Genomic DNA, 25,026 nt, shown 5'->3' on the forward strand with positions numbered 1-25,026 from the left:
GCATTTATACACACATTTATATATACATTTATTTTCTTTTTTTCACTCACAATTGTGTATTGTATTTTAGTTTAAATATTTTAAACTAACTATATGTATATTTTTGTTGTTTTAATATATTCAATTATTTTATTTAAACTTTTTTAAATTATTTTATTAAATTCTTTTTAAATAATAATAATAATAATAATAATAATATATTTTTTTATTTTTATTTTTTTTTTATTATTTAATATTTTTTATTTTTTTATTTAATTTATTCACACATACTCTCACACATATACTTACAGACACACACTTAAACAAATATATTTGATATATAGATTATAACTTTGTTTTATTTTATTTATTTTGTTTAAATTTTTTTTATTTGTTTTTAAAAAAAAAATTATTTATTTATTTATTTATTTTATTTTATTTATTTTATACTATTCAATAATAATTTTTTAATATTAGCATATTATAAATATATTTTATTTTTATTTTTAATTTATTTGTTGTTTTTTGGTTTAAATTATTTTTTATTTTTTATTTTCTTATTTTTTTTTTTAAAATTAAATAATTTTATCCTATTTTTATTTATATTGATTATAACTAATAATAAAAATAATAACATTAAAATATTTAGATATTAAAAAATAGTAATAATTATATATAATAGTATAAAGTAATATATAAAAAAAAAACTGTAATATCTATAGGAAAATAACTTAACCAAAAAAAACAAAACACAACCTCATAATAGTACAATCAATGATAATATAAAACAAATATTAATAAAAAAATGACAGAATTAAAAAATGAAAGTAATAATAACAATAATGGCGTAGATAAGCCAATACTTGAAGAAGAAACAAATAGTATTTGTGAAGGTGAACAAAATAATTCAAATGTAGTTTTTGGTTCAAAATATAAACATAATTTAAGATCAACCAGTTCTATTGAAAAAACACCAAATAAATATAATGAAATTATAGAAGTAAGATAATCTTTATATACATATAATATGCAATAGAGAATAAAACTAACATTATAATTTTTAGTTATTTTTATCATCAGATTTAGAATTGGTATCATCATTATGTTCGACTACATTAGTAAAAGAAACAGTTCCAAATAATGTACATATATCAGAATATTTAATATTGTTCTTTGAATATCATTGTAATTTAAAATCATCATATATATTAAAATGGGCAATTGATAGGGAAATAGATAATACAAGTAACTATTTTTTTTATAAATAACAATAATAATACCAAACATTTATTAATAAATTTATTTATAGCAAATTCCGCAACATTGTTTAGAGGATTAAGTACAGCAACAAGATTAATATCAGCATTTTATAAAAGAGTTGGAGAAAGTTATTTAAAATATTTATTACAACCATTTGTTATAGATTTATGTTCAAGAAACTTTTCGTTTGAAATTGATCCAGAAAAAGCAGGCAAAGGTGTTGATATCCAAGCAAATTTAGAAAAATTAATTACTATTACACAACAATTATTAGATAAAATATTAGATTCAGTCGAACAATGTCCTTTGTAAGTGTAATAAAACAATATATTTAAATATAAATATTAAAATTTGTATATTAATGTTTTTTTTTTTTTAAAAATATTAATTAGACCAATAAGACATATTTTAAATCACACACAAGAAAAAGTAGAAAAGAAATTTGAATCAATGAAAACTACAGTTGTTGGTGGTTTTATTTTTTTAAGATTTATTTGCCCTGCAATTGTTGCACCAGAAGCATTTGGATTAATACCAAAAGAAGAAGAACCAACTCCTGAAACAAGAAGAAGTTTGGTTTTAGTATCAAAGTTATTACAAAATTTAGCAAATGAAATGCCATTTGGCAATGGAATAAAAGAAGAATATATGGCCTATTTAAATGACTTTATTATTGCAAATTCTGAAAGAATTCATGTATTTTTTGATAGTTTGGCCGAACCTGTTGTTGGAAGTAGCGGTAGTGGTAGTGGTAGTGGATCCTCAAATAATAGTAGTGCCAAAAGTTCACCACCAATTAAATCATCCAACAGTGTAAATAATTTAAGTAGTCTCAATATAAACAACCCGGCAACAGCTCAGTCAAGTGGTAGTGTTTTCGAAGAATCAAATAATAAATCGAGTGCCTCTGAAGAATCAATTATCGACAATTTAAATGTATTAATTGGCCAAGTAATCGATCATAGAGAAAAAATTGAAAACTATATAAATTCAGAAATACGAGATGGCTCAGAGGTTGTAAAAAGATTAGATTTAGCACTTCAATCAGTTAAGCAAAAAACATTCTTTAAATCAATGTTGCCATGGATTAGAGGCAAAGATGGATCCTCACCAAATAAACTTAAAAAGTCCCCATCTGCCAACAACGTAGTTTCAAACTCGCAACATATTTTACATTTACAACAACAAGTCGAAAAAGAGAAAAAACAATCACCACTAACTCAGTCTCAGCAAGTTGAAACTACTGGCGGTAAATCGCTCGTAAAGAATCATCAATTCTCCCAATCCCATACCAACATAGATGAAATATCCGAAATGAGGGATCAAAAAGAAATCGATATTATAAATTTGATGGCCGAGAATACAAAACTAAAGAAAGAGGTTGAAGAATTAAAAAGAAAAAATAATTTACTAAATAAACTTCGTAGCGAAGTAGACAATGAAAAAGCCGAAAAGAGAGAATTAAAAGCAATCATCAAAAAGTGCAATGAAAGATTAAAACAATTAGATCAAGTCGATTTAATCAGTGAACTCTCACCATATGTTGATGATCCAATTCATCCAGCCGCTGACTTACAAACTTTAATTGAAGAAACTTTAGGTGTGGGCAATTCCAATCCAAAAAAGAAATCAAACTCCTCTCTTGGTATCTGTAAAATAAAATCCACATTAGACTCTAGCAATGGTTCTCTAATCGCCCCATATACCGCTCACTCATTATCGTCATCTTCCACAACCATTTCAAACTACCCCTCATCAGTTGCCACTACCCCCATTGTTGTAAATGATGCATCATCATCGCTCCAACCATCACCCCAACCCCATGCACAACCAACATCATCTGTACATTTAAATCAGTCTACATTTAATATTCCACATTTAGATGTTTCAGGAGATTGTAATAGCAGTATCTGTAGTTACCATTTAAAAAAATCATCGACCAATGCTAGTATTTCAGAGGCTTCGTTAATGACCGAAATATCAGAAAATGATGACCCAAAAACAGGTAGCAACATTTCAATTAGCCAACCACGTGGTACCAATTCACAAAACAACAACACTGTTAACCAAAGTAGAAGAAACTCCACTACCTCCGAAATATCTGTTATAAGCGAAGCCATTGATACCTATGAACACCAAAATAGAATTATTCAAGCAGTTGTTGAGGGATCTGAACTATTAGATGATTCATCCTGTGATCTTTTAGAATTCTTAAAAGAGGTTGCCAACAATAAAGAATTACAAAAGCAAAAACTAAAGCAACAACAAGAAGAAAAGGAAAAAAGAGGTTCTGTGTTCTTTAAATTCTCTTCGAAATTTGGTAAAAAGAAAAAACATAATACTTTGACAAATATCGCTACAACTTCGCCAACAATGCAACCAATTAAAGAAGCAATACCAACACCAACTCCTGTCGGTATATAAAAAAAAAAATTAAAAAAATATTATCTATTAAACTGTACATATACTATATATTCCAAAAACAAAAAAAAAAAAAGTCTATTAAAAACCTATAAAAAATTATTAATCAAATTATTTTTGTAAATAATTTTTATTTTAAAAAAAAAAAAAAACAATTATTTCTTTAAAATTTATTTCTTTATTTAATCCACTTTATTTAATTTAAAAAATAATTATGATTATAACAATAAACATGTAAATGAATAATAAAATTTCGATTTCTAACAATAGATTTCTTTTAAATTATATAAAATCAATCTGTTAATTTAAAATAAATAAATTTTTACTAATACTAATTTATCTGGTTGTTTAGTGCATAATAAATAAAAAACTCGAATTTACTTTTTTTTTTTTTTTTTTTTTTTATTGCTTTATATTTTTTATTTTATTTTATTTTTATTACTATTGTTTTTTTTTATATTAACAAAATTTTATATATTTCTAAATTTTTAATAATTTAAACTCTTTCTGATGGGAAAATAGTTTTGTCTCTTTGTTCATCCCATTCTGAAATCTAAAATTAAAAAAAAAAAAACAATTAGTATATTATTATTATATGTTAAACTATTATTATTATTATTATTGTTATTGTTATTGTTATTGTTGCTGTTGTTGACATTGTTGTTGATATTGTTGTGTCTATTTAAAAATGAATCTTTATTCATTGATATTAAAATAAGGTATCTTATTTGTATACATTGATTGTTCTGAAATTTGTTTTTTTAATTATTTCTGTATAGATAGAATTGATGAATCTTTTTATTTTTATTTTTTTTTTATTTTTATTTTTATTTTTTTGTTACATACCCAAGCTTCTGGACATAATGATTTCATTGAGTTGAAGAAAGTTTGACATTTTGAGTCGTCACCATTGTAATGTTTAACACAACCGTGGAAATCAACATAGTTAGCCCAACAATGTTTAGTTTGGTTTTGATTTGGGAAACGTGGGTTGTATGGAGCAGTTTTTTGTTCTTCCATTTTATTTAAATTATATAAAGTGTGTGTTTAGAATGAAAAATAAAGTGAAAAAAAAATTGAAAAATTAAAAAAAAAAAAATTTTAAAAAAAAAATTAAAAAAAAAAAAATTAAAAAAAAAAAAAAAAAAATTTTTTTTTTTTATTTTAATCAATATAGAAATTCGGTTTATTGTGATGGTATAAAAAATTTTAATGAAATATCATAATAGATTATTGGTTTTTTCTCTATTTTATATCCTTTTTTTTTTTTTTTTTTTTTTTTTTAATATATGTATATTTTGCATTATCAAATAAACAAAAAAAAAAAAAAATTTACTTTAAAATTTATTTATTTATTATTTAAAAAACAATTTCTAAATTCATCAGAAATTTTTGGTGGCTTAAAACCTTTCTGTTGTATGATATTTAAAATTGAATTATTTACAACGATTTGGCTGGAAACTGATCTGCCATACATTGTGTAGTTATAAGGTCTAATATTAAACTCTCTGACTGGAAAATGATGATATTTGAACATTTTTTTATATTTTTGTATTTCGTCTCTTTGTACATAAAAGGTGATGGAGTAAAGGTCAATTGTGGATGAGTAGGGTTCTTGGGTTAATAGTTTTAAAGCATTGAGATCTTCTTCAGAACTATTGTATCTTGTGGTAATGTTTCTGATGGTTCTATTATGCACCAAAATATTTCTGATTACATTATCGAGATCACCCTCTATTAGTTCCAAATTTTTAATAGTTTTATTATGAATCATAGCCTCATTGAGGAAATGGGAACTGGTAGTAATTTTTAAAGATTCAACTGAAAAAAATGGACTTGTAAAAATTGTTTTAAAACCATTAACAATTTCTAACTCATTTATATATTTTTGTAAATAATTAAATTCTAAAATCTCCAGTTTTTTAATAGTTGTATTTTTTGATAAAGTTTCGACCATTGACTTAAAATCTTGATGGATGGTTTCAGAATCATTGTATTCCATATCCTCGTTTAAGCCTGGTGATTCTATTCTAAGCTTTTTTAATTTTGTATTTTGATTGTTGATCATCGCTACATACTTTGGATAGGAACACTCCGAAAGTCCTAATGCAGTAAGTTGTGTCAAGTTAAATAATGGTGAAATATCATCATCCACCAAGATACCATACAATCTGATCTTTTTTACTCCAGTTTTTGTTGCAATATCAACTAATGCTTTTTTTTCTTCTTTTGTAAAGTTATTACCATGCATTGATACCTTCCTTATATTTTCATTTTTGAAATTGGTTACAAGACTTTTTAAATCAAAGTTCGGATTCTGCCTAAAAATAATATTAAGCCTTGCATTTTGTGGGCATTCAAAGTCAGGATAAGATACTTCAATCAAAATTTTTTTATAAACACTAGTATCAATATTTTTGTTCGTAATATCATATGACGAATAAACTGCGACTGAATCTTTGAGTGGTATTAATTTACCAAATTCTTGTAGTGTTGGGTTTTTATAATCTATTAAGTTTCTTAATAACTTGAAACTACTAAAATTTAAAAGTTTTTTTAGAATTGATGAAATAATATTATACAATGATTTATTGATTGTTGCATAACCAATAACTTCATTATTATTTATACAAATACTAAAGTCACGGGATGAGGGAATTGATGGTTTTCTATAAAGATATTCCAATATGCAACTGAATACATAGTCATATAGATAGTTAGGAAGAAGGGTCATTTTAGTTTTAAATAAATAATTTTTATAAAACAAAAAAATTTTAGTTTAAATAAAAAAAATCTTTTTAAAAAAATTATAAAAAAATGATGAAAAAAAATTTGGAAATTTGTAGGATAAAGTAATTTTTTATTTTATTTTAATATAATATATACATTTAGTTTAATAAAGACATAACCATTGAGTTAACAGTGGCCATTTGAGCACCATATTTAGTGGCATAGTTTTCCCCGGCAAATCCCCACCAATCGAAGCATCCTTTTGGATTTAAAACACTCATCATTGACTGTGGATATAAAATAATAATGTTATTTGCTTCGGCTATTTCATTGTATCCAGTCTTTGTATAAAATGAGTCACCGATATTCGCAATGGTTTGTAAACATCCATGAAAGGCAACGTGAATAGTACATAAAGATTTATCATTTTTACATTTGGTTGGAATATATGCAAAAGCCTCACTATTTAATGAAGCTGTTAAAGTTGTAAATCCAATTGGAATAAATGAGGATTGGTCAATTGTAATAATCTATTTTAAAATTTTAAATTATTAGTTATTCCTATTTTTATTATTTTTATTGTAGTATATATGTACATACATTATCAGGTGAAGCATTAACTGGGTCTTGTAAATTTGGATAAAATAATGATAAAAATTCGAATGGTGAATTATAATCACAATTGTTGATATATTGTGGACCTAAAAAAGTGCAATTGTTACCATAACCATTTGTGATGAATGCATGTTCTGATTGAATGTTAAAAACTGTATGAATACTATCATTCTTTAAGAAATTTTGATAGTATTCAACTAATTTGTGCATTACACCTGGATGAACAACTGTATCATTCATACCAGAGTAGAGCCAAATTACACTATTCTGTAGATTTGCTGTATCATCGATTGTAAGTGTATCTTGTGCATATTTGGTAGCAATGATTAATTCATCAACACTAATTAATTCTGGTGTCTTCATACAATCTATTTGTGCTGTAATTGCATTTCCTTTGGCACACCAATAAGGCCCACCTGCGAGAACTGCTGCACCTCTTACCAATGATGAAAATGCTATATGATATTGAACTGCAAAAAATCCACCACTGCTAATACCACTAACTGTGATTTGATTATCTATTGATAAAATTGGTAAAATACAACAACTAAATAATAATATTACAAAATATATAAAATTTTTTTTCATTTTTTTTTTTAATTTTTCTTATTCTAAAAACAAATTAAAAAAAAAGAGATTGTGTGAATATATACAATAATAAAAACCAAAATAAATAAACCAAAATTTAAAATTTTGGTAATAAAATAAAAAAATAAAAAATAAAAAAAAATAAAATATAAAAAAATTTAAATAAAAAAATCAAAATAAAATTTAAAAAATAGAAAAAAGAAAATGTAAATATCTATTTATTAGAAATAGTAATAATAATAATAATAAAAACAATAATAATACAATTGTTTAAAAAATCTCAATATTATAAAACTATTATACTAAACTTTAACTTTATCAAAGCAATAATAAATAAAAAATAAAATAATGTAAAATATAATTATAAATTAATAAATAAAGAAAACAATGAGATCTAGTAAATTAACCAAAACTTTTTTTATTTGATTTTTTTTATTTGTAGAATTTATTTGTAAATATTTTATTTATAACGTTATTTTATTATGTATTTTTTTTTTTTTTTTTTTTCTTTTTTTTTTTTTTTTTTTTTTTTGAAAATTTTCTAAAAAAATTATTTTTTAAAAACCTTTAAAAAAATTTTTTTTTTTTTTTTTTTTTTTTCATTGCCATAAAACCGAATTTGTATGTATATAAAATAAAACCATAAAATTATTTATTCCAATTATGTTTTGGTGATGATAAAAATTTGCTACTTCTGCAGCTATTTGATGAAATAACAATTCATACATCAAGATCTCTGATAAAACATAATTGAAATAAACATTTTTTGACAAGTAAAATATTTATTTACCTCATACTAACTATTTCTATTTTAATTCTACAGTGATCCGAAATTGTTTCATCCTTGAGTCTGCTCCTTTTTACGTCTTTTAACTATAAAAAATTAAAATGAAAATTTATTTAAATAAAATTATTTCTTTAAAAAAAAAAAAAAAAAACATTTTTTTCTCTTTTTTATCTTTATCTTTTTTATCTTTTTTATTTCCGTTTCAAAACAAATATATTAATAGTTTTTTATTCCTTTTAAATTTATATTATATTTTTTTAATTTTATTTTTTTTAAAAATAAAAAAAATTTCATTTTTAATTTTTTTTTTTTTTTAAATAATTTTTTATTTTCTATTTTTTTTTTCATTTTCTAATGTTTTATGAACAAAATAATAAATAAAGATAACTGGGTTTATCTTTTCCTTTTTAAAAAAAATAATAAATAATAAAACTGTATATAATATAATATAAAATAATTTAAAACGATGGAGCATTTATCAACCCAATCTAACATTCAACCACCAATAAATGATATATCCCATCCATTACACCAACAACACCAACAACACCAACAACACCAACAACACCTACAACACCTACAACACCAACAACACCAACAACACCAACAACAAACATTCCAGCAATTACCACAACAAACAACACAACAAGAACAAATAATAAATACAAATAATTATATATTGGCCGAACAACAACAACAAATACCATTGCAGCAACAAATATCATCACTACCATTACAACAACAAATACCAGTACAACAAATACCAGTACAACAAATACCAGTACAACAAATACCAGTACAGCAAATACCATTACAGCAACATATACCACTATCGAAACCATTACAACATATACCACCACCACAACAACAAAACGAAATATTAAATAATCATCATATGCCAACAGTAACACCAGTTGCAACAACAGAGACATTAGGGCCAGAGAATATAGATGTTGGTAAAATTACAGCAAAAGAAGAAAAAGAAAGAGGTATATTAAGATTTGAAGTTATTACAAACGATAGTACATCAAAGAATTTAGAACTATTAATAAATTTAAAAAATGTATTTTCGAAACAATTACCAAAGATGCCTAGAGAGTATATAGTCAGATTGATGTTTGATAGATTCCATGAATCGCTACTTATCATAAAGAATAATAATGTTATTGGTGGTATTTGTTTCAGGCCTTTCAGAGATCAAGGGTTTATAGAAATTGCATTTTGTGCTATTACATCAAGCGAGCAAGTTAAAGGTTATGGTTCATTTTTAATGACTCATTTAAAAGAATATAATAGAAAGACTGGTATTTATCACTTTTTAACTTTTGCTGATAATTTTGCCATCGAATACTTTCAAAAGCAAGGTTTTACTCACGAAATTACTTTGGCCAAAGAGAAATGGAAGGGTTTTATTCAAGAATACGATGGTGGTTCGTTAATGGAGTGTGTAGTTCATCCAAATGTAACATATTTAGATATACCATCAATGGTGCGTAGACAAAGAGATGTTTTAAATGCTAAAATTAGAGAGATTAGTACCTCCCATTTGGTTAATCCTGGTTTAAAATTCTTCAAAAATGGTGAACGCCGTATAGCCATCGAAAGCATTAGAGGCATCAAAGAATCAGGTTGGATTAACAATGTGGACGAAGCTCAAATTCAAAATCTTCAAATTCAATTAGGAAAAGCTCTTGTAGAAATTAAAAATCACGAAGATTCATGGCCATTTCAAAAAGCAGTCTCATTAGACGAAGCTCCAAACTATTACAACGTAGTTAAAGATCCCGTTGATTTACAAATGATCTCTGATCGTTTAGCAGCAAATAATTATTATATTACAAAGAATATATTTTTGGCCGATTTAAAAAGAATGTGCAACAACTGTAGAGAATTTAATGGTGAAGGTACAGTATATTTTGAAGTTGCTGATCGTTTAGAAAAATTTTGTAAAAATTTAATAAATAATATAAAATAAAAATTTTAAATATGCTCAATTTTTGAATTTATTTAGAAATTAAAAAACAATACCGAAAAAATAATAATTAAAAAACTTATAATTTATTTTTATTTATTTTTATTTTTATTTTATTTATTTTTATTATTTTTAATTTTTTAATTTAAAAAAAAAACACATACAACCACTTTCCTCACACACCCATATTCATATACAAATAATACACATAATAAATAATATACATAATAAATAAATAAATTTACTTTTCTTTTATTATTTTTAACCAGAAAACTCCTTTTATTTTTTTTTTTTAATTTTATTTTTTTTTAATTTTTTTTCTAAATTTTTGATAATAATATTTATTTTTTATTATTTTTTTTTGTGTGCACTAAACATCACAATACACAAAGTTTTATAGTAATTATTTTTTTTTATTTTTTTCATTTAAAAATATAATTATTTTAAAATCTTAATATTAATTCTTTTTTTTTTTTTTATAAATATAAATAAATACACAAAATATAATTTTTTGAAAAAAAAAATTATTTTTTTTAATTTTATTTTTTTTTATTTTTTTTTTTAAAATTTTTGCAAAAAACTAGTATTATTTTCAAATTAGCTCAGAAACTAAATCATCATTTATTTAATTTATAAAAGATTAAATAAAATACACATATACAATCAAAGATGATGAAATTTTTCGATTCAATCTTAAACTTTTTTAAAAGTTTATTTTGGAAACAAGAAATGGAGCTAACTCTTGTAGGTTTACAAGGCAGTGGTAAAACTACTTTAGTTAATGTTATTTCGGTAAGTTGCAATTTATTTTATTACAAAGATCAAAAAACAGCACTAATAATTTTTTTTTTTTCTAATTTAAAATTAATCTTTGTTTTTATATCTATTTATATAAAACATAATTGTTTTTTATAAATATTTTCAACAAAACAATTTAATTAAATCATTTATAAAACGAATAATATTAATAATCAATAATAAATCAATAAAATCAAATCCAAATATAAAAAAATAAATAAAATATTATGATCATAATTAAATAAATATTAGAGTGGCGCATTTATTGAAGATACAATTCCAACTATTGGTTTTAATATGAAAAAGGTTACAAAGGGCAATGTTACAATTAAATTATGGGATATTGGTGGACAACCAAGATTTAGAGGAATGTGGGAAAGATATTGTAGAGGTGTTAATGCTATAGTGTAAGTTTATAACGATGAAATTTTACTATATTAAATTTAGATATTTTTTTTTATATTTTTTAAAAAAATTATAAAAATAAAGATACTAATTCTATCCTTTTATTTCTTTAGCTATGTTGTTGATTCAGTTGATAGAGATAAATTCGAACAATCAAAACAAGCTTTACAAGATTTAATTAATAAACCACCATTAGCAAAGATTCCACTTTTGGTTGTTGCAAATAAAAATGATCTTCCACAATCCGTTGGTGTTGAAGAGATGATTGAAATTTTGTAAGTTTTTTTTTTTTAATAATTATCCATTGCTTATAATCAAACATTTTAAATGTTTATTGGTACTAACGTTTATTATTTTATTATTGTTATTACAGAGATTTAAAGAATATTGTTGGAAGAGAAGTTTGTTGTTATTCAATTTCAGCTAAAAATAGTGTTAATATTGATATTACATTAGATTGGTTGATCAAGCATAGCTCAACTGTTAAAAATTAGAATTCGATACATATTTATATTATAAAAAAAAACTAAAAAAAAATTAAATAAAAAAAAAATTAAAAAAAAAAAAATATATAATGGATACAATCAGTTTTAATTTGGTTTTGTAAAAATATAAATTGTATAAATATAAACCAAACCAAAAACCAAATGTCCAATAATAACAAAATTTCTTTTGGTTTTTTTATTTTATTTCATTTAATTTTATATTTTTTATATATATAGTTTTATAATTTATTATAAACCTATATATAGTTTTATAATTTATAAACAAATAATTACCAAAAATATCATATTATATAATGCACAAATAATATTAATGGATAATCAAATCACCTTTTTGATTATTTTTGCGCACTTTTTTTTTTAAAAAAATATTTTTTAAATTTTTTTTCGTCCCATAATTCAAGCGAAGAGTGATTCGTTTTTTCTAAAATTTTTGTCATTATTAAAAAAGCGTTTACGAGAAATAATAAATTTATTTATTATTTTGAGTATTCCGGATACTATGAAGAAAACTGCGTGAACGAGAGTTTCTTAAGCGTCGAAATTAGGATTGGGACTAATAGAGTTCTTCTATTCCAAGACTTTTCTAGATTCACCTTTGCAGAATCTTTTTAATTGATTCATTCTCTGAGTATCTCTTTAACAATGTAATTAAAATAAAAAAATTCCATCTAATTTAATTATTATAATCTAAATATAATGGTTGTGATAAGTATATTTTTTATAATATTATTTAGTCTTTGTTGCATATGGTTACTATGTTACGTATGGTCACTATATAAAATTATTACGCAAATGAACAAAATAAAAAAATTTGTGAATAAAGAAGATAAAATTGAATTTTTTTAAATATAATATTTTTTGTTTATTTAATATTCACTTTTTTCAAATTTCTTGATGCTTTGTGGAAGAGAATCTAAAGTTTGCTTAAAGGTATTAGCATGTACCTTTAATGAAGCGACAGAATTTGGTAATAAATCTTCAGTTATTTTTTGATTAAAACTATAATGAAGACCTAAATGAGTGCATGATGAAGGAATAACATCTTTAAGAGATCTGTTAAAGCAATAACCAAATTGTAATGACTGGACTGAATGTAAGTCACCAGGTTGTAAGTCTTGATTAAAAGAGTGACTGAATTCTAATTTTTTGATACTATTTGGAATGATTCCGTGGGATACAGAGTGATTAAAAAGACCTCCTAAACAAAGCTCTGTTACTGATGGGGGAATGGAGTTATGCTCGAGTTTTTGTTTAAATAGAAAACCTAGTTTTAATGAGGTGAGGGTTGATGGAAGAACTGATGGTGGTAAAGGGTGATCGAATTCTGAGGAATTGAAATTAAGTTCCTTAATACCTTCATGTAGTTGTCCAGGTAAAATTTCATGGTTAAAGCAGTTTGAAAGTGTTAGTGATGTAACTGATTTTGGAATTGTATTTTCAATGAGTTCATGGTTGAAATGGTGACCAAAGCTAAGTGTTTCTATTGAGTCTGGAAGTGAAAATGGTTCGATAATTTGGTTTAAACCATCTAAAATTTTAACAGATGAAGGAATGTCACCTGGTTTGAGTATTTGTTTAAAACCTTGACCAAATGATAGTTTAGTGAGTGATGATGGTAATATTCCTGTAACTGGTTGATCGAATGAACAGTTAAAGAACGAGAGCTCAGTTAAGCTTTCTGGGAGTTGTTTAGGTAAAATAGGTTGATTAAATTGACCAAAAATAACCAGCTTTTTGATTTGTGGTAGTCCAACTAAAGGTTGGTTAAAGAGAGTGTGAAATGAGAGTTCAACAACACTATCTGGTATATCACCAATATTGAGTCTTTGGTTAAAGCCATAACCAAATGCAAGTTTTTCGACGAAAGATGGAATTATACCGGTAATTGGGTGGTTAAATGAACATTTTGTGCCAAATATTAAATGGGTTAAACTATCTGGAAAATGAGCACGTACAAGAGGGTTTTGGACTTCACCATTGAAAGCTAATATGGTTAGATTCTTTGGGATTACTTCAGGGTTTTGACTAAACGGACCTTGGAAAGTAAGATCGGTTAATGAGGATGGAAGGTCACCCACAGAGAGAACTTGGTTAAAATAACGAGGCAAACTAAGTCTTTTAATAGTCGAAGGAAGTACACCAGAAAGTGGAAAGTTAAAAGGACAGTTGTAGTCAAAAATTAGCTCTGTTATGTTTGAAAGTTGACCACCTAAAATTGGTTGGTTGAACCATCTATAGAATGATATCTTTGAAACACTACTTGGAATTGCTTGATTTAATGGTTTGTTATAGTATCCTTTGAAATTAACTTCTACTACATTATCTGAAATTAATCCTTGCTCGATATCTTCATCAAAATCAATATCTATAGCGGAAATATATTCTCTTTGATCATAACAAACCAATTCTGTTTTTGATTTAAAGAGAACTTTTTTATTAATTTTAAATCTTTGAATTTCTGTATAAAGTACTATATTACGAAATACTTTAAAGAATAAATTATCCCCAACTGTTATAATTTTTCTTTCTTGATTATCCATAGTTTTTTGTAAAAATAAAAAGTATTATAGAAATCATTTTTAAAAAAAAAAAAATAAAAAAAAAAAATAAAAAAAAAATAAAAAAAAAACATTTATTTATTTATTCAAGTTTATAAAAAAAATTTATAAAAAAAAAAATAAAATGAAAACTGTTAATGTCTTGAAAATTTACTTTGGGTATGGTTTTTTTTTTCGAGCTTGGTATCCAAGAGGCACACTAAAAATAAATAAAATTGTTTCAAAAAAAAGTTTTTAATTCTTATCAACAAAGATAATGAGGATTAATATTACTTTTTTTTTTTTTATTTTATTATTTTTCATTTTAATAAGTGTTATATCTCTTTTAAAAATTACAAAATATAAAACGTTTTATATACAATTTATTATTATTAGTTAATTATTAAATCATTATCATTATTAAATATTAATTATTTATTAATTATTTATTATTAATTATTAACTATTAATATAATATTTATTATTATTATTAATATTATTAATTCTTAAGGCCAGGGGTTAAAGCTAAAGATTGGGTTGGATCGAGTGCGTGGTTTCGTAGTATTTAAACTGGTTTCGCTATATAGTTCTTTTAATGAGTTTGATTCGATGGTTTCTATTCTTGAGCGATTTAAATGGCAGTTGAAGTTCATACACCTGTCTATATTATCTCTTTGTTTTTTTGACATTGATCTAAGAAAATCTGAACGGTGTCTTTCTAAATGCAATATAAAATCTTGAATTGAGTTTGACATATCACTATCTAATTTCTGTAATGGATCACAATTTGCACCCGTAATATGTTTTGCAACTCCACATACCCTACAAACTAAAAATGGTAAAAGATCTTCATTTGGATTCTTTTCTAAATCAAAATTAAATCTTTCAACTCCAATGGATTTGTCATCGAGATATAGACTTTGATAGTTTTTAAAAGTGATGGTTTCTTTTGGTAATTTTGAAAATTGTAAAGAATCTGTTTGAATTAAATATTTCTCTTTTTCTTCAATTGATTCGTTTTCTTCTCTGTCACGAGTTTTTTCTGGTACAAATTCTTTAAAGTATGTGTCATCATCATAGTTAAAGTCATAGTCATAGTTGTAAAAATATCCTAATTTAGTGCCTGGAATCTTTCTATCACCTATATAGTTTTTTTTTAACGTGTTTTTATCGACAAGGGAAAATATCATCAAGTCCCTTGTTTCAAAATTTAAATTCTCTATGATTTCTTTCTCTTCAATTCTTTCTTTTTGCTCCATTTCATATTCTTCCATTTCATTTAAATCATTTAAATCATTTTCTGTTAATGTCCTTCCTATTAAAAATATAAGTTAATATTAATAATTTTATTTTTTTATTTTTTAAATCCATAATTATACTTACTAGAGAAATATTGTTTCATATCAGATTTAAGTTTTTTAATTTCCTTATTTAAATCGTTTTGATATTTATCAGGTTGGTTGTATGGTGTTGGTGGAGTAAACTTCATTGTTGTTACATTTTTTAATACTAAATTTAGGGTTGGTTATTTTGATGCAGATATAATATTAAATAAAATATTTTATATTACTTACAAATGGTATTGTTTTCATCATTAATATTGTTTTTGTTGCTTTCAATTTCCTGAATTTTTTCATTCATCTCTTTGTCTAATGCTAAAGTATAAGTGGGATTAATTTTTAAAAATTCTTTAACATGTTTAAAGACTTCATCTTTGAAATATAATATATCATCTTTATGATAGTCTTTATAATTTTTTTCTAGCTTTATTTTAAAAATAAAAATATTAATATTTTTTTTATAGAATAATATCTAATATTATCCACTTACATAATTTTCTAATTTTTTATAGTTTATATTTTTTTTCTCTTTTTCGAAAAGCTGTGTGGTGTACATTACGGTTTTAAATCTATAATACATTGGGGAGAAATATTTTGAATATGGTGCATAGGGTTGGAGAAGTTTAAACCATTCATCTCCGATAACACGGATCCATAAAGACCATTCTGACTTATCCCCATATTGTAAAGAGTACTCTGAAATTTCCGCTACAATCAATTGATTTATATACTTTGAGTTGGGTGGGCTTTTGATGATGCCTTGAATGAAAAAATGCTTCTCTGAATTGATTTGATCAATATAAACATATCTGTCAGGTGATGGTTTAATGTTTGTATAACTCTTTTTATTTGTTGAATAGTAAATTTCAAATTGTTCTATATCATAAAGAATGTCCTCGTCTCTTGCATTTTTAAATTCATTTCTAAAGATTAATGAAATATTATTTCTATTTTTTATATCTTTGTAAACACTGTCTGCTATAACATCGTTAGAATAGTCGGGATATTCAAATTGTCTAATTTCTGGCTCGGGGTTTTTTCTTTTCCTATTATCAATCATTTCTGAATAGTTATATTCTATTAGGTCTGGAGTTAGGTTATAATAATATTGCATATGGTGGGAAATTTTTTAAAAAAAAAAATAATTAAAAAAAAATAATAAAAAAATTTTTTAAAAAATAAAAATTAAAAAAAAAAAAGAAAATTTATTTGAATATTTCTATTTCTCTTTTTAATTAAATAATAAATAATAAATAAAAATATTTCAAATAAATTGAAAAATTTCATCTGATAGCCTTTTTTATTTATTTTTTTTTAATTTTTAATTTTTAATTTTTAATGTTTTTTTTCAAAACAATAACTTTTTCTAAGTTATATATTCGTTAATTATGTGGTTATTGTCTATTTTTTGGGAAATTAATTTTTCTTTTTTTTTTTGTTTTGTTTTTTTAATTTATTTTTTTTTATTTTTTTTTTTAATTAAATATATATATTTACAAACATAAAAAAAAACAGAAAGATATTAATTGTTTTTTTTATTATAAATTTCTAACACACCCACACAACCACATTAACATAATTTTTATACTTTTTTTTCTTTTAATTTTTTATTATTATTTTAAATAAATAAATAATTAATAATTATTTTTTAATATTTATTATTTTACATTTTAATAATTTATGAAGATAATACAAAATAGTTTAATAATATAAATATTTATAAAATTTATTAATCATTTTATATATACATAATAATATTTATTTAAAATATGGTGTTGGACTCTGTCGATAAAGGTCAACATGATTTTCAAGATAGAAATGAAAATTCAAATAATTTAAACAATAGTAACAATACCAATAAAATTTTTGTAATAAAATCGGTTGATATTTATAATACAAATAATAATTCACCTCCCAATAAAAGTCCCTCGCTTATTCACCACCCACACGATAAAATTATAAAAAACGATTATATAGAATTAAGTAAAGAAGATGAAGAGGAAATAACAAAGATATTAGAAAATACACCAAATTTAAATAAAGAAATTACAATTATAAAAAGCCCAAATGTTGCAAATAGTTACGAAAATAGCAATGATAATTATAATATTGGCGCAAATAGTATTAATGAAAAAGAATTTTTAATAATAAATAATTTAAATAGCAGTAATTTAATATTTAATAATAATAATATTAGCAAAGATGGCGCAAATAGTATTTTAAACGAAAGTAGTGAAAAAAGTTATTTAAATTTTAATAATTTCAGTAACCACATAAACAATCATAATGACGAAGAAGAATTTGAAAATAATATTAGAAATTTAAAAGACTGTAATAATATAGAAATGGATTATATAGATTTGGATGCTTCAAACAATATACTTAGAAAAAGTTTAAGAAATCTTCAATATGAAAATCCACTAGCAAGAAAAAAATCAAATCGATTTAAAGAATTCTTTTCAATGAAACTCTTAAAAACGATATTTTTGGTTTTTATGATATCAAATCTTGGATATAGTTCTTTTTTTTCATATACCTCACCAGAAGCTTTGTCTCATACTTTTTGTAAGTAATAACATTGCTTATAAATATTATTTTATCATATATATTAACCCAAGGTATATTTTGATTCATTTTAGATAATGTCTATTCATTATCTTCAAGACAGTTTAGTAGCTTATTTACATTATACGCAGTCCCAAATATAGTAATGGTATTTTTAAGTGGTATAGTGGTCGATATACTGGGTCCCGATAGAGTTAGCATCGTTTTAAGTGCTTTTGTAGTATTATCAACATTGATTGGAGCATTGTCACCACCAAATTATGGTATAATGTTATTCTCAAGATTCTTATTGGGCTTTGCAGGTGAATCTCTAATTGCTTGTAGTAATACAATGATGTCCAAATGGTTTTCTTCAAAAACTTTATCTTTGGGAATGGGTGTATTGGTTGGATGGATTTATTCAGCAAATTTTATTAGTTTAGTAGCCTTACCAGCTATTAATAAAGCATATGGTTTCAATGTCTGTCTATGGGTGATATTTTTTGTTTCAGTATTTGGAATTGTATTAAATGCCGTCTATTTGGTATTAAAAAAGCGTTTCAGTGATGTCAATAACAAGCATGAAGATGGCCAACAATTACTCTCAATGGATTACCTTGATAAGAAAATAAATCAACAGCTACATCTACAACAACAGCAAAAATATAACAATCAGTATGATGAAGATAGCGGTATAATTTTAATAACCGATTTAAATAATGATTTGGAAAGTATAGGAAATATAAATTCAAATTATAAAGGACTTCACAGCTTCAAACTAAAATTCAGGGAATCGACTAGAAAAGTAGTATCAATTTTTAAAGAGATTCCAATTAGAATGTGGATTATTGTTGGTATTGTCTTCTTTGGGTATACAGCATTATTTGGATTAGCTATTATCGGACCAGATTTTTTAAACCAAAAGTATGGATACAACGAACAAAAAGCAGCTTTAATATTATCAAGTGAACATGTTTGCAGTGCTTTATTCTCCCCAATATGTGGTGTTTTTATCAAAAAAGTATCAAAAAGAATTGCTGTACTATTACTATCTTTAATATTGTTTGGAGTTGGTTTGACTTTGTTGTTGGTCACCAATGTATTCCCACTCCCATGGATTATTATTTGTGGTATAGGATATTCAATTTTAAATACAACTATTATTTCATCTCTACCTTTATTTGTACCAGACTCAGTTATTGGAACCTGTTATGGGTTTGTAGGAACAGCTTATAATTGTGGTCTTGTAGTATTTCCTGTATTATTAGGTGCTTTAAAAGAATCCACCGGCAACTATAATTTATCAGTTGGAGTTTTAATTGCAAATAGTTTTATTGCCGCTTTATTGGTGGGTTTATTAAAATATTTTGATTTAAAATCAAAACCAAATGAAAGATTAGATAAATTATAATAAAAAAAAAAGAAAAAAAAAAATACTTTAATAAAGTACTAATAATTTATTTTATTTTATAAATTATTGCTTTTATTTATTTTAATTAAATAAATCAGAAAGATCCTTTTGATTATTATTTTCAATCCAAGAAGATGAACTAACTTTTTGAATATATAGTTTTTCGGGTAAATCGTGGATTGTTTCTTTTTTAAGTTTGGTTGAATTAATCTAGATATAAAATAAAGTAAATAGTTTTATTAATAATTTATTTTTATTAACAATTATATATATAAAAAAATAAAAACTTACACCAATAATATCATTTAATAATTTTCTGAACAATGCCTTTTGAGCTTTTTCGGTTTTATTTTCAACTAACTCTTGATTGAAGCTTTGGAGTATTTGGGGGGTAATATTTGGTAATTGGAGTAAAACCTCTTGTGGGAAATTTGAAATTTGATAGTATTTGATATAGATTAATCTTAAGAGAGCTATAATATCTGGAGTAATTTCTTGAGTTTTATTTAAAATTAAAACTTTAATACATGAACCAAAAATTTCTGAAGCAATAAGCTTAAAGAATCTAGGATCAGATTTTTCGAGTTCGACTAATTGGCAACATAAAGCGATCGCCTTCTTTATGATTGAAAAATCGGCTGCTGAGATACACGATGTGAAGCTATATGCAAGTGGAGTTGTGATATCAGGATTTGTTAAAATATATGGCTGAGCAAAAGCTATTTGAGCAAATGATAAGAAATCCAAACAAAAATCTCTTAGGATTTTATCGTCAATAATTTCTGTTTTTTCATCCTTTTCGATCTTTTGTGATCTAGTTGCTATAATTTCCCAACCCTCTTTAATTCTGTTAAAGAAGATAGAGAATACTAATGGTAAAATTGGGTCAAAGATTTGTGATTGAAGCTTGGATGGACAAGTCTTGATTAAATATGCTAAAACATGTTTGATAATTAATTTGAGGTGTCTATTTTCGACAAATTCTAAATAGGAGAATACAGAGTCATATAAAATATTTGCAATTTCTTTGATGCCATAAAGTTCATCAGAGTGAGTGAAGCCAAAACCAATAATTTCATAGGAGCCATCTCTTATGGTGTCGAGGAGATTACGGACATATGTTACATTTTGTGATTCTGATTTAAGATCCTTGCTATAATCCAAACCTAATAATGGATTAGTAATGGCATCATCCAAAGAATAAATAGCCGATAGTGATGGGTGGATCTTGGCCTTATATACTGGATCCCAAAGACGGTGAATGGTACGAATTAAAGTTACTAAACCTGGAAGAACCTCTTTGATGAATGATGAGACTGGCCATTTACCATAATAACTAATACCATTAGAAATGAATGGAGCAAAGTTTTCATCACTTGAATTGGTTGGAATTGTGCATTTCTTCCAAAACATTTGAATGGCTGCAATGACAAAGTATAATGTTTTTCTTCTATTAATGAAAATTTGATCAGTATTGCCATCATCTGGTAAATTAAGGCCAAGGTTTTGGATAAAAGAATCTGGTGTTTGGATTGTAGCGACCATATCTGGTGATAACCATAATTCAATAATTGGACCAAGAATTTCTTTATTAAAAGCTAAGACTTGTTGATAGGTTGGAAGACTATTACTAAAAACAATTAATAAATGAAAGAGCATTACTTTTTCGGTATTATTTACTGCATCTTTTTGGAAAAGTTCCATAATTGATTGATAGATTGTTTGGCTGTATGGATTCATTAAATCACCGAGGGCAATAGAAATTGAAATTAATGATGAAATTGCCTTTCTTCTAGTGTGGAGTACTGAATTTTGAATTGATTTACTAGGACTATCTAAACCTGGGAATGGGATTAATACTATAATTTTATTTAATATAAATTTAATTGTATCTGGATTGGTCTGATAGTATAATGTAAATACTTGTAATGTATCGATTTGAAAAGCTGTGACATTTGGTTCCTTTTAAATCGATTATAATTAGTATCTATTTGATGATAATAATAGTAAATAATGAAAATATTATTATGTAATACTTACTAATGAATTAATTTCAAAAAGTAATTGTAATGCTTTTTCAGTTTGTTGGGTGACTACTTGATTTGTTTGAAGTGATTTGTTAAAGAAAGTTGGGCCGCATGGTAAATCCTTAATTGTGGATAAAACATTTTCTAAAAAGTGAGAGTGTGATTCTAAAATGAGTGCTTGTTCGTGAGATAAGGCTAAATTGATATTTGATTTTAATGATTCTAAAATTTCAATGATTTTATTGATGATGAAAAGATAGGCAGTATCATGATATTGAGTTGTAATGATTTTTACGATTTCATGGTATCTATTTCTAACACCACCATAAAAGCTTGACCACTCTTTACTTGTTGCAAAATCGATTTGAGAGAATTTTGATTTTTCGTTGTCGGATTTCTCTGGATCGCCAATTCTAACAAATTTTGATAAAATAATTTCTAAAATTTGTTTTACCAACTCTTCTTTATATGAGACTTCTAAATCAACTTTGAGTAATGCTAACCAAAATGGGAATGCTAAGGATGATAATAAAATACTTGGATGACCAAACATTTGCATCATTAATTGTAAATAACCGCTATAATTGGTTGGAATTTTATGTTTACTATCATATGCATTTAAATGAACTGTACCTAATAATGTTAACGCCTTTTAAAATAATTAATAAATTTATATTAGCATATGCGAAATAATATTTTTTAAATTTTAAAACTACTTACTTGTGTAATTCTTTTGTGAAAAGAATAGTCATCATCGAAATTTGAAGAGTTTTTAATTGCATTGAAAAAAATTTCCATCAAGTTGAATGGTGTGTTTAATAATTCGATTCTTTCATCTGGACGTCCTTTACGATTTAAGAAAAGTATAAGATTTTCGCAAGATCCCATTCTAAAAGGAGTATCTAGTAAGAGTTGGCAAAAAATATGATCCAACTTGTGATCAAAGATAACTTTTGAAGGAATCCATTCGATATATGATCCTAAAGTGTTTAAGAGGACGTTGATTAAATGAACATTTTGTGGATTTTTGATTTTTTGTTGCTCGTTTTGTTTGTATAAAGTATATCTAGATTCCAATAGTTTAAAAAAGAATTCAAAAAGTGATGAAACTGCTTGATTGATACCAGCCATTAAATCTTTTCTACGTTGATCTGATAAGACATTGGTTGTTGCTGAACCTTCAATTATATCATGTGGTAATTGACCGAATGTTAAAAGTACAAGCTCTGTTTGGGTATCTGATATTGCTGAAATTTCAATGAGTGAACTTAGTAAATTCATCCAACGTTGGGGCCAATCTCTTTTTATAACTTCAACAATAATGGTAACTAATTTCTCTTTAATAAACTTTTGTTCTTGTGCAGATATTCTTGACATCATTTCTAAGATTTCTTTTTTTATAATTTCTCTTTCTTGATCGGTTGCTTCGTACCATCTAGTCTTTACCAATGTCTCTATAATATGTAGAGCATAATGCTTAACAATATTATTATTGCTAGAAGAAATAATTACAATTGCATAACTGTGGGCATTTGGTCTGTTTTTTACCTCCTCTAAAAATTTTTGGGATTCTTCTCTTTGTTGATTAGTCGATGTTGTTCCATGTAATAATGATAAGGCTTGTTCAATTTGATTTACAACTAAACTAAGTTCGTTATTCATATTTTATTGATATATTTATTTTTATTTTTATTTTTTATTTATATATTTTATTGTGCTTGTTTATTTATTTATTTATGTATTGTTAATATATTTATGCTTATTTATCTAAGTTTTCAATTTAAATACCAATTTATTAATATAATGAAATAAAATAAATGATGATAATTGTTTGAATAATTTAATAAAAAAAATTTGAAAAAAAAAAAAAAAAATTTTGCACTTGCGAATTTTTTAAAAGAAAAAAAATAAAAAAATTAAAATAATTTCATAATACTTCTAATTTCTAAAAATATAAATAAAAAACATATAAAAAGAAATGAACCATTTAGTTCATTGTTTTATAATGATGGTGAATGTATTGTTTTAAATGATTTGAAAATGTGGGTGTGAAAGTGGGGGTTAATTTTTAGTGAATATAAAAAAATATAAAAATTTTTTATAAGAGAGCATAGAGGTTAATAAACTACTTTTATAATTTTTTCTTTTTATGGGAAAAAAAAAAAAAACCTTTTTTGAACTTAGTTTAAAATAGATTTTGATTAATATTAATTCTTTAAAAAAATTTTTTTGATTTTTTTTATTCTATTTTTTTTTTAAATTTTTAATATTTTATTTTTTTTATTTTATTTTTTAAAAATTTTTAAATTTTTTTAATAATTAATTATTTTTTTTTTATTTTTTCTTTTATTTTTATATAATAATTATTTAATATATGAACACCACACACATTATTAATAAATAAAAAGAAAAAACAAAAAAAAATTTATTATATTTTATATTAAAATATATATTTATATATATTTATATATATATTTATATATAAATAACTCACACATACACACATAACATAATTAATATAAACAACAGATAGAAAAAAAAAAAATAGAGAGTTCTATTTTTTTTTTTTTTAAATTTATTTATTTATTTATTTAAAAAAAAGAGAATATAAAATAATAATAATAGAAAATAAAGAAAAAAAATCCTTAATAGTTTTTTTTAAATTATCAAATTATTTTAATTAAACAATTTAATAATTTTATAAATCAATAAATAATACATAAATAAAAAAATCAATATTATATGAATAGCAATAATAATAATAGTAACAATAATAATAAATATAATAATAATAATAATAATAATTATAATAAAAGTAATAATAATAATAATAATACAAAAATCTTATTTATTTAAATTTTTAGTTATTTCAAAACTAAAAAAACCATCTCAAGATATTAACATTAACCATATAAAAGGGGTTTATCTGTATTTGTGAGTATACTGGTTTTTATATATTATTTTTCTTTGGGAAATTTAATTAAATTTTTTAAAAAGATAAAAATTTTTTTTTTAATTTTTATAAATTTTTTGGATAATATCAAATCATATTAACTTTTTTTTTTTTTTTTTTTTTGTTATTATGATCATAATCTTTAGATAATAT

General features: G+C 23.9%; 11 protein-coding genes across 11 annotated transcripts; 5 read left to right on the plus strand and 6 right to left on the minus strand.

Moving 5' to 3' along the window:
* Nucleotides 1-297: 297 nt before the first annotated feature.
* DICPUDRAFT_96454 (uncharacterized protein) lies at nt 298-3,717 on the plus strand. The gene is made up of 4 exons (XM_003283648.1): nt 298-979; nt 1,044-1,224; nt 1,289-1,547; nt 1,632-3,717. Exons 1-4 carry the CDS (start codon nt 785-787, stop codon nt 3,661-3,663), a joined length of 2,667 nt encoding a protein of 888 aa, XP_003283696.1. The 5' UTR covers nt 298-784; the 3' UTR covers nt 3,664-3,717.
* Nucleotides 3,718-4,156: 439 nt separating this feature from the next.
* Nucleotides 4,157-4,680, minus strand: DICPUDRAFT_147409 (uncharacterized protein; the record flags this gene model as incomplete). The annotated part of the gene is made up of 2 exons (XM_003283686.1): nt 4,157-4,213; nt 4,507-4,680. The coding sequence occupies 2 exons, from the start codon at nt 4,678-4,680 to the stop codon at nt 4,157-4,159; spliced, it is 231 nt and encodes a 76-aa protein (XP_003283734.1).
* Nucleotides 4,681-5,008: 328 nt separating this feature from the next.
* DICPUDRAFT_74674 (uncharacterized protein) lies at nt 5,009-6,394 on the minus strand (the record flags this gene model as incomplete). The annotated part of the gene is made up of 1 exon (XM_003283687.1): nt 5,009-6,394. The coding sequence occupies one exon, from the start codon at nt 6,392-6,394 to the stop codon at nt 5,009-5,011; it is 1,386 nt and encodes a 461-aa protein (XP_003283735.1).
* Nucleotides 6,395-6,548: 154 nt separating this feature from the next.
* On the minus strand, nt 6,549-7,593 carry DICPUDRAFT_147411 (uncharacterized protein; the record flags this gene model as incomplete). Its single annotated transcript, XM_003283688.1, has 2 exons — nt 6,549-6,920; nt 6,991-7,593. 2 exons carry the CDS (start codon nt 7,591-7,593, stop codon nt 6,549-6,551), a joined length of 975 nt encoding a protein of 324 aa, XP_003283736.1.
* A 1,682-nt stretch (nt 7,594-9,275) lies between these two features.
* DICPUDRAFT_26398 (histone acetyl transferase) lies at nt 9,276-10,355 on the plus strand (the record flags this gene model as incomplete). The annotated part of the gene is made up of 1 exon (XM_003283649.1): nt 9,276-10,355. One exon carries the CDS (start codon nt 9,276-9,278, stop codon nt 10,353-10,355), a length of 1,080 nt encoding a protein of 359 aa, XP_003283697.1.
* Nucleotides 10,356-11,024: 669 nt separating this feature from the next.
* arl8 (arl8, ARF-like GTPase) lies at nt 11,025-12,110 on the plus strand (the record flags this gene model as incomplete). Its single annotated transcript, XM_003283650.1, has 4 exons — nt 11,025-11,144; nt 11,403-11,557; nt 11,669-11,830; nt 11,929-12,110. The coding sequence occupies 4 exons, from the start codon at nt 11,025-11,027 to the stop codon at nt 12,047-12,049; spliced, it is 558 nt and encodes a 185-aa protein (XP_003283698.1). The 3' UTR covers nt 12,050-12,110.
* Nucleotides 12,111-13,017: 907 nt separating this feature from the next.
* DICPUDRAFT_16837 (uncharacterized protein) lies at nt 13,018-14,565 on the minus strand (the record flags this gene model as incomplete). Its single annotated transcript, XM_003283689.1, has 1 exon — nt 13,018-14,565. A coding segment is annotated over one exon (1,548 nt), but the record flags the coding sequence as incomplete, so codon positions are not given.
* Nucleotides 14,566-15,104: 539 nt separating this feature from the next.
* Nucleotides 15,105-16,998, minus strand: DICPUDRAFT_74679 (uncharacterized protein; the record flags this gene model as incomplete). The annotated part of the gene is made up of 4 exons (XM_003283690.1): nt 15,105-15,913; nt 15,982-16,107; nt 16,173-16,362; nt 16,429-16,998. The coding sequence occupies 4 exons, from the start codon at nt 16,996-16,998 to the stop codon at nt 15,105-15,107; spliced, it is 1,695 nt and encodes a 564-aa protein (XP_003283738.1).
* Nucleotides 16,999-17,452: 454 nt separating this feature from the next.
* Nucleotides 17,453-18,202, plus strand: DICPUDRAFT_91157 (uncharacterized protein; the record flags this gene model as incomplete). Its single annotated transcript, XM_003283651.1, has 1 exon — nt 17,453-18,202. A coding segment is annotated over exon 1 (495 nt), but the record flags the coding sequence as incomplete, so codon positions are not given.
* Nucleotides 18,203-18,283: 81 nt separating this feature from the next.
* On the plus strand, nt 18,284-19,946 carry DICPUDRAFT_52467 (uncharacterized protein; the record flags this gene model as incomplete). Its single annotated transcript, XM_003283652.1, has 3 exons — nt 18,284-18,503; nt 18,578-19,050; nt 19,108-19,946. 3 exons carry the CDS (start codon nt 18,284-18,286, stop codon nt 19,891-19,893), a joined length of 1,479 nt encoding a protein of 492 aa, XP_003283700.1. The 3' UTR covers nt 19,894-19,946.
* Nucleotides 19,947-19,974: 28 nt separating this feature from the next.
* DICPUDRAFT_147419 (uncharacterized protein) lies at nt 19,975-23,582 on the minus strand (the record flags this gene model as incomplete). Its single annotated transcript, XM_003283691.1, has 4 exons — nt 19,975-20,103; nt 20,185-21,855; nt 21,934-22,569; nt 22,641-23,582. The coding sequence occupies 4 exons, from the start codon at nt 23,580-23,582 to the stop codon at nt 19,975-19,977; spliced, it is 3,378 nt and encodes a 1,125-aa protein (XP_003283739.1).
* Nucleotides 23,583-25,026: the final 1,444 nt, after the last annotated feature.

The sequence above is a fragment of the Dictyostelium purpureum genome, assembly GCF_000190715.1.
Source record: "Dictyostelium purpureum unplaced genomic scaffold DICPUscaffold_12, whole genome shotgun sequence".
Taxonomy (NCBI): domain Eukaryota; phylum Evosea; class Eumycetozoa; order Dictyosteliales; family Dictyosteliaceae; genus Dictyostelium; species Dictyostelium purpureum.

Coding starts and splice junctions, on each gene's coding strand:
- DICPUDRAFT_96454 (XM_003283648.1), top strand. CDS start 785: ATGACAGAATTAAAAAATGAAAGTAATAATAACAATAATGGCGTAGAT. Junction 980..1,043: donor AATATAATGAAATTATAGAA/GTAAGATAATCT, acceptor TATAATTTTTAG/TTATTTTTATCATCAGATTT. Junction 1,225..1,288: donor TAGGGAAATAGATAATACAA/GTAACTATTTTT, acceptor ATTTATTTATAG/CAAATTCCGCAACATTGTTT.